The sequence below is a fragment of the Salmo trutta genome, unplaced genomic scaffold (assembly GCF_901001165.1).
Source record: "Salmo trutta unplaced genomic scaffold, fSalTru1.1, whole genome shotgun sequence".
Taxonomy (NCBI): Eukaryota; Metazoa; Chordata; class Actinopteri; order Salmoniformes; family Salmonidae; genus Salmo; species Salmo trutta.
Genome location: NW_021822228.1, coordinates 25,001 through 33,964, shown reverse-complemented (window position 1 = coordinate 33,964; position 8,964 = coordinate 25,001). Strand labels below are relative to the sequence as shown.

At 47.7% G+C, this 8,964-nt stretch overlaps 1 protein-coding gene across 1 annotated transcript in view; it reads left to right on the top strand.

Annotated features, from left to right (window-relative positions):
* Nucleotides 1-85: 85 nt before the first annotated feature.
* LOC115181207 (protocadherin-7) overlaps nucleotides 86-8,964 on the top strand; it is a 16,083-nt gene continuing 7,204 nt past the window's right edge. The window contains exons 1-3 of the mRNA XM_029743240.1: nucleotides 86-2,318; nucleotides 2,683-3,234; nucleotides 3,575-4,769. Coding sequence (XP_029599100.1) covers nucleotides 1,354-2,318; nucleotides 2,683-3,234; nucleotides 3,575-4,769 — 2,712 coding nt within the window. The 5' untranslated portion in view covers nucleotides 86-1,353. The remainder of the gene's footprint in view (nucleotides 2,319-2,682; nucleotides 3,235-3,574; nucleotides 4,770-8,964) is intronic.

The following is an 8,964-nucleotide window of genomic DNA, read 5'->3' as shown; positions in this document are numbered from 1 at the left end:
GAGAGAGAGAGAGAGAGAGAGAGAGAGAGAGAGAGGAGAGAGAGAGAGGGAGGAGAGAGAGAGAGCGAGAGAGAGGAAGAGAGAGAGAGAGAGAGAGAGAGAGAGAGAGAGACTGCAGCATCATTTCAGAGCAGGCAGAAGGAAGCCACGCGCGCACATGCAGTGCAGTAGAACGTGCAGGTGAGATAAAGAAAGAGAGAGAAAGGCGTGCGCGGAGAATGAACGATAGAATGCAGGACTCTTGGAAAATATGCATTTTCTTTCGGTTCATTACCGAAACATCCTCGCGAACGCACAAGGAATTATAATTGACCGGTTTGTTGACTTCGGGGTCTCTTTTGCCTTTTTTTTTTTAAAACAAGGGTTGCTGATGTGAGCGAGCTCCGGTTTACGGTTTAGATTATTATTCCGTCCCGAGAAGTGGCTGTGAAAAGCAGTCTTGTCTTGTGAAGTTCCGTGAAGGCATTCGACCAACCGCTTGGCACGTTGCTTCACTGCGGGGAAAAACACACGCGCGTAGTTCAGACTCATACCGGAGAGCGAGAGGTAAGAAAACACAATTAAACTCTAAACGATTACCGGACGATATCCAATACTTTACGTTTAAACTGATTTTGTTCCGTTCTGTGGATGTAAGTCATTTTTCACAACATTAGTAATTCGGCGTCCTGAGACAGAGTCGTGTACAGTTTTCTTTGTGGAAGTGCTGCATTGCAGTTTCTCTTCAACTCGTCAAAACCGCCGAGAGAGCCCCTCGGTCCCCCGGAACGCGACCGGAATTAAGCGAAATTACTGACGGACTAATATAACTGATAAGAGAGTCCTCAAGAGAGGAAGAAACGGAATAAGTCTCCATCATAAAAAGAGAGAGCGAGAGAGAGTCAAGTGGATTAATTAACGTGAGTGGATGATTTGGTTTCTCTTTCCTTGCTGGATGGGATTTTCTGATATCTTTGTGCTCTGAACATCCCAGAGAGAGTTAGAGGATTTTTTTTTAAAGTATATTTTTAAACCCAGTCTCAACAATAAAGAGAAAGACAAAAGAATAGAGACAACAGACATCCTAACTGAGAGATATACAACCAGATAGTCACATTAACGACAGAGAGACTGATCTGCAGTGTGCTGTTAGAGAGCTGGGAAGCTTTCCTGGACCCTAGGCAGTGGAAACTGCCCAGCCAGAGAGGGGGAGGGGGGAAGAGTGTAAGAAAGAGAGAGGAAACAGAGATATACAACCAGATAGACACATTAAAGACAGAGAAGGAGGGAAAGGTAGAAAGATAGATCCCCAGAGAGAGGAAAGAGAGACAGAGGGATAGAGAGGGAGAGAGAAGAAGCAGAAAGCTGGGAGCCATGCGGAGGACAGGGGTAGGTGTCTGTGGTGGAGCAGCGGTCTCCTGCTCGGTTACGCTAACTGGACCGGGGGAGTTGTTCCACCTCCTAGTCCTTCTCCTACTAACGATGACTCAGCTCCCGGTCGCTGACTCGGCACTCCGTTACCGGGTGGCTGAGGAGGGCCCAGCAGACGTCATGATCGGTAATGTGGCTGCCGACCTCGGCCTGTCCGCGGGCACCGGCTCCGGAGATGTCACATTCGCCCTAGAGAGCGGCTCGGAGTTCTTCAAGATTGATAACGTTACCGGGGAGCTGACTACCGGGCAGCGGAGGATTGACCGGGAGAAGCTGGCCCAGTGTCAGATGATCTTCGATGAGAACGAGTGTTTCCTGGACTTCGAAGTGTCTGTGATTGGTCCACTCCAGAGTTGGGTGGATCTCTTTGAGGGCCGTGTGGTCATCACCGACATCAACGACAACACTCCCTCGTTTCCGTCGTCGGTGCTGACATTATCTGTCGAGGAGAACCGTCCAATAGGCACGCTGTATCTGTTACCCACAGCGACGGATCGCGACTTCGGGCGCAACGGGATTGATCGTTATGAGTTGATTCAAGATGGTAGCTCTTCCGGGTCGGCGGGGTCAGGGTCGGGGTCAGCGAGGAGAGCAGCCGGTGGGCCTATAGGAAGAGCAGATGGAACAGGAGGAGGAAACGCAGGAGGAGGGGATAGGAGGAGAGGAGCAGTGGATAACAACGGAGGAGGAGGAGGTGCAGGAGGAGGTGTGAGGAGCAGTGTGTTTGAGCTCCAGGTCGCCGACACGCCCGACGGCGAGAAGCAACCACAGCTGATCGTGAAAGGCCCTCTGGACCGTGAAGCACGCGACTCCTATGAGCTGGTTCTACGGGTCCGGGACGGTGGGAACCCTCCTCGCTCTTCCCAGGCACTCCTCCGCGTCGCCATCACCGATGTCAACGACAACAGGTAAGATGAAAACGTAGTCTAGTGAAAAGCATGAGCTGAGGCACACCCAAATATGTTAGTAGAGGTGCTGACTAATGGAGAGTAAACTGTCTAAAAAGTAGGATTGGTTTACCCATTAAACTAAAGAGCTGGAATAGTAGCATCAGCGTAGAGAAACACTAGCACAATTAGCATAGAGAACCACTAGCTAAATTAGCATAGAGCACAACTGGCTAAATTAGCATAGAGCACCACTAGCTAAATTAGCATAGAGCACCACTGGCTAAATTAGTATAAAGCACCACTAGCTAAATTAGGTTGAAAAGCACAAGCAATGTTATCTTCTGAATACATGGTATTTGTTTTATTTCTTTATCGACAACAGCCCACGCTTCGAGAGAGCCATCTATGAGGCTGAGATGGCGGAGAATGCGCCTCCCGGAACCCCCGTCCTCCAGGTGCGCGCTTCGGACCGCGATGTCGGCGTCAACGGACAGGTGGAGTACGTCTTCGGCGCTGCCACGGAATCTGTCCGCCGTCTTCTCCGACTGGACGAGGCTACCGGTTGGCTGAGCGTCCTACACAGGATTGACCGGGAGGAAGTGGCCCAGTTACGGTTCACGGTCACGGCGAGGGATCGCGGTCAGCCGCCACGCACCGACCGGACGACCGTAGTCCTGGTGGTCCGGGATGAGAACGACAACGTTCCGGTCGTGGAGATCAGGAAGATCGGACGGATTCTGGTGAGGGACGGAGTGGCGCTGGTACCGGAGAATGTTCTGGTGGACACACCGGTGGCACTGGTTCAGGTGTCAGACCGTGACCAGGGGGAGAACGGGGCGGTAACGTGTACGGTGGTCGGGGATGTACCGTTCACCCTGAAACCGGCAGGAGAGACGGCGCTCCTGCCGCTGCCCGCGGATGACGCCTTCGACAGGTGAGATGAAAACACTTCCAGTCCATATTGATCTGTTTACAGTTGATTTTATTTTCATTTTTAAAGTCATATTCAGAGTGTTCCAGCACAGCGCACCGAGAGGCTGAAATACTATTGGAGCATCAACGTACAGCACCATAATATAAACCTGACAGCTAGCTACGTTTAGTTGAAAATCACTAAAATCACATACACAATATATCTACATTTGAGCATTATAAATTCTAAATGTTCGATATTTAGATTTTTCAATGTAACTCTCCTTCCACAGCAGGAAGTAATTATATTGATTCATTTCTTTGTAATTTTTTAATATTAATATTTAACTTTGTTTCCTCAGAAACCGTAAGAAGTATTTCCTCCACACGTCGGCCCTGTTGGATTACGAGGCCACTAAAGAGTACAGCGTGACCATCGTGGCAGTCGACTCTGGTTCCCCCTCTCTCTCCAGCAACAGCTCTCTCATGGTCAGGGTAGTCGACATCAACGACCACACTCCTACCTTCGCCCAGGCCGTGGTCGAGGTCCACTTTGCCGAGAACAACCAACCAGGAGAGCGTGTGGTCACTGTGGTTGCGGCAGATGCCGATTCCGGCAAAAATGCAGAGATTGCGTATTCATTGGATCCGTCCGTTAATGGCCTGTTCTACATTGATGCTGATAATGGGGATATCCGTGCGACGGGGGTTCTGGACCGGGAGGTCAGGGAGAGATATGAGTTCCAGGTGATCGCCAGGGATAAGGGATTCCCCTCGCTGCAGGGGTCGGCTACGGTGGTAATCATTGTCACCGACCGCAACGACAATGCTCCGAAGTTCGTCCAGGAAGTGTTCACGTTCTACGTGAAGGAGAACCTCCTTGCCAACAGCCCAGTCGGCATGGTAACAGTAACAGACGCGGATGAGGGTGAGAACGCGGAGCTGAGTCTTTTCGTAGAGATGAACGAAGAAGAAGGAGAAGAGGTGGAGGGAGGAGGAGGGGAGAAGAACAAGGGAGTAGGAGAGGAGGGAGGAGGAAGAGGTGAAGAAACGTTCTCCATAGAGAACAACACCGGGACGATCTTCTCCTCCGTGTCCTTTGACCGGGAACGCCGCTCCACCTACACTTTCCGCGTCCGGGCCGTCGACGGCGGAGCTCCGCCTCGCTCCGCCACGGCGACAGTCTCCCTCATCGTAACTGATGAGAACGACAACGCCCCCTCCGTGACCTCACCCACCAACGAATCCTACACCCTCCTCCCCCCGGCCTCCTCCACCCGGACCATCGTCAGAACCGTGGCCGCCTCGGACTCTGACTTTGGCCGCAACGCTGACCTGCGCTTCTCCCTGGTAGGAGGGAACCCCTTCAGGCTGTTTGAGATCGGCCTGGCCAGTGGAGTGATCACCGTGGCAGAGCCCCTAGAGAGGAGACACAGGGGGCTGCATCGCCTGGTGGTCAGGGTCAACGACAGTGGAGAGCCATCGCTCTGCGCCACCGCGCTGGTCCACGTCTTCATCAACGAGAGTCTGGTCAACGCTACACTGGTGGATGCACAGGTAATTATGGATATGACTTCTGTCCTAAATGACACCCTATTCCCTATGAAGTGCACTACTTTTGACCAGCCGCCCCATTGACTCTGGTCAAATGTAGTGCACTGTGAAGGGAATAGGGTGCCATTTGAGACACGTACGTACTGTACATGCATACCTCTACTCTATTCCATTCTGACTTTGGTGACATTGAGTCCGTTTGTTAAGGCCCTACTGTTCTATACAGGCTATATATACACTTCTCCTGCTCAGTAGCTTAGAACGGGCCAATGCAATGCACCAGCCTATAATGGAATGGTAGGGATCAATTAGAACAACTTAGAATGGAACAGTAGAACAAATGAAAATGGAATTCTAGAATGGAACAAATTAGAATTGAACAATAGAATGGAATAAATTAGAATGGAACAATAGAATGGAATAATGGAATGGGGCCGCTCAGAGTGGGACATCGTTTCATCTTTTAATAAGAACAGTGTAGACCAGACCAGAGCAATAGAGGGCAGACAAATGGACGGATCGAATCAACATATTATCACACTTCATTCAACTGCTCAAAGGGCTTGATGATTCGTTCATTAGTTTGATCAGGTGTGCTAGTGTTGGGATAGAATAAAGAAGTGTAAGTTAGGGAGGAGTTGACACATGAAAGTGCGGTCCAGAGTTTCTCCTGGTACAGGAAAACTCCTGGCTATGAAGAAACATTTCCATCTAGTTTCTCATTGGCCAACTTGTGACTCCTACTGATAAAAAAAAACGAGTTGAGTCATTTTCTGCTGCGTTGCCATTTCATTCACTAATCACTTTGGCATCCTTCCACTCTCTCTCTCTCTCTCTCTCACACACACACACACACACACACACACACACACACACACACACACACACACACACACACACACACACACACACACACACACCCCTTTGGCATCATTCCACTGTCAGAGAGAATTCCTTATGCGATGGAGGCAGTAACGTCTGCATATCTGTGTCCGTGACCAATAACCTCTGATTGGATATCCTCCTAGTCCATTATTGTATATTGAGAGCTGTGCTCTGCTGGGCTGTTCCAGTCAAACTAAACTGTCTATGGTGTAATGTCGAGGAGTTCTAGATTACAACATGCTTCCACACATTGCAATCCATTGTTCCATAGAATCATTCTGTCATTCCATTGTGTTCTGGTCCACTCTACTATTCTATTGCAATCAAATGTCTGGTTCTAAGCCGGGGCTTCTCATGTCCAGTTCTTTTCGTTGCAACTGAACCTGTCCCAGGCATAACTCTGTGCCCTTGTTATAGGCTTCAACTTGGACCTGGAGTTCTCCTTAGTTTTCAGCCATAACAAGGGCCCAGGGTGTTTCATATTTAGGTCACAAGGTAATGAATAACTCCTGGCCCTAAAGATACACCGCTAGCTAAAGCTACACCGCTAACTAAAGCTACACCGCTAGCTAAAGCTACACCGCTAGCTAAAGCAGCACCGCTAACTAAAGCAGCACCGCTAACTAAAGCTGCACCGCTAACTAAAGCTACACCGCTAACTAAAGCTACACCGCTAACTAAAGCTGCACCGCTAACTAAAGCTGCACCGCTAACTAAAGCAGCACCGCTAACTAAAGCTACACCGCTAACTAAAGCTGCACCGCTAACTAAAGCTGCACCGCTAACTAAATCAGCACGGCTAACTAAATCAGCACTGCTAACTAAAGCTACACCGCTAACTAAAGCTACACTGCTAACTAAAGCTACACCGCTAACTAAAGCTACACCGCTAACTAAAGCTGCACCGCTAGCTATCCATTGCATCGATATCAAGAGAGGCACAGCACTACCTGCAGAGTGAAACGGTTCTGGTGTTTAAAGCTAAGCAGTACAAACCTTGGTGCAGCAGAGTGGAAAACTCCTGGGGGAGCTGGGGAGGGAGGGAGGGAGGGAGGGAGAGAGGTAGGGAGTGAGAGAGAGATGTGTCAGGATGGATGATGAGGCACTGCTAGACCTAAAGTGGTAGTGCTGCATTCTCCTGTTGAACACTTACAAGGAGACACACACACACACATGCCGCATATACATACACCTAGCATGCACACATACACACACATAGCAGAGACACACACACACACACCCACACACTGTGTGCTAGAGGCATGCTCAGCAGAATGTGAATGGGACAGAAGAAGACTGCAGAACAGCGGAGAACAGAACAGAGCAGAGAAGAACGAAGGAAAACAGAACAGAGGGGAACAGAACAGAGAACGGAGGAGAACAGAGAACGGAGGAGAACAGAGAACAGAGGAGAACAGAAAAGAGGAGGACTGAGAACAGAAATCAGAGGAGAACAAATCAGAGGAGAACAGAGGAGAAAGGAGAACAGAGGAGAAAGGAGAACAGAGGAGAAAGGAGAACAGAGGAAAACAGAGGGGAACAGAACAGAGCAGAACAGTGGACATCAGAGAACAGATGAGAACAGAGGGGAACAGAACAGAGGGGAACAGAACAGAGGGGAACAGAGAACAGAGGGGAACAGAGAACAGAGGGGAACAGAGAACAGAGGGGAACAGAGAACAGAGGGGAACAGAGAACAGAGGAGAACAGAACAGAGAAGAATAGAGGGGAACAGAGAACAGAGAATAACAGAACAGATGAGAACAGAACAAAGGAGAAAGAACAGAGAAGAACAGAGGGGAACAGTGTGGAACAGAAGAGGAGAATGGATGAGAACAGAGGAGAACAGAGAACAGAGGAAAACAGAGAAGAACATTGAACACAGGATAACATATGAGAACATAGGAGAACAGAACAGAGGAGAACAGAACAGAATGGAGAACAGAGCAGAGAACAGATGAGAACAGAACTGAGAACAGGGGAGAGCAGAGGAGAACGGAGAACAGAGGAGCACAGAACAGAGGAGAACAGAAAAGAGGAAGACTGAGAACAGGGGAGAACAAATCAGAGGAGAACAGAGGAGAAAGGAGAACAAAGGAGAACAGAGGAGAACAGAGGAGAAAGGAGAACAGAGGAGAAAGGAGAACAAAACAAAGAAGAGAACAGAGGAGAACAGAGGAGAAAGGAGAACAAAACAGAGGAGAACAGAAGAGAACAGAGGAGAACAGAGGAGAAAGGAGAACAAAACAAAGGAGAACAGAAGAGAACAGAAGAGAACAGAGGAGAACAGAGGAGAAAGTAGAACAGAACAAAGGAGAACAGAGGAGAACAGTGAAAAGAGGAGAACAGAACCAGGCAACAGAATAACAATATCATGGAACAGAGAAGAGGGTTAAGGGTTAGTGGAACCAATGAATGGAACCAATGCAATAGAATCTACTAAGACAATAGAAAGTTAGCCTAACCAAGTCCATTCAACGATATCAATGTATTACATTTATTTAGCCAGGATAGTCCACTCCATAACAGACGCCACTGTTTTCCAGGGATTCTTTTTTTAAACGTTATTTACTGAATGTAATACAGTGAAACAACTGAACAGTCAAACCAACCACTGTTATAAACTCATGAACCAATACAATATAATCTACTAAGACAATGTGATGTATTGTATTGTAAAACAATAGAGCAGGACCTCAGTGTGACTTGGGCAAATAGCTTTTTTAACTGTGTTACGTTAACTTGCAAATGAAACCTCTTGAACAAAAGAGAGATGGGATAATGTGTGAATCTTATATTGAGTGCTGTGGGGATAATGTGTGAATCTTATATTGAGTGTTGTAGGGATAATGTGTGCATGTTATATTGAGTGTTGTAGGGATAATGTGTGAATGTTATATTGAGTGTTGTAGGGATAATGTGTGAATGTTATATTGAGTGCTGTGGGGATAATGTGTGAATCTTATATTGAGTGATGTAGGGATAATGTGTGAATCTTATATTGAGTGTTGTAGGGATAATGTGTGAATCTTATATTGAGTGCTGTGGGGATAATGTGTGAATCTTATATTGAGTGATGTAGGGATAATGTGTGCATGTTATATTGAGTGTTGTAGGGATAATGTGTGAATGTTATATTGAGTGTTGTAGGGATAATGTGTGAATGTTATATTGAGTGCTGTGGGGATAATGTGTGAATCTTATATTGAGTGATGTAGGGATAATGTGTGAATCTTATATTGAGTGTTGTAGGGATAATGTGTGAATCTTATATTGAGTGCTGTGGGGATAATGTGTGAATCTTATATTGAGT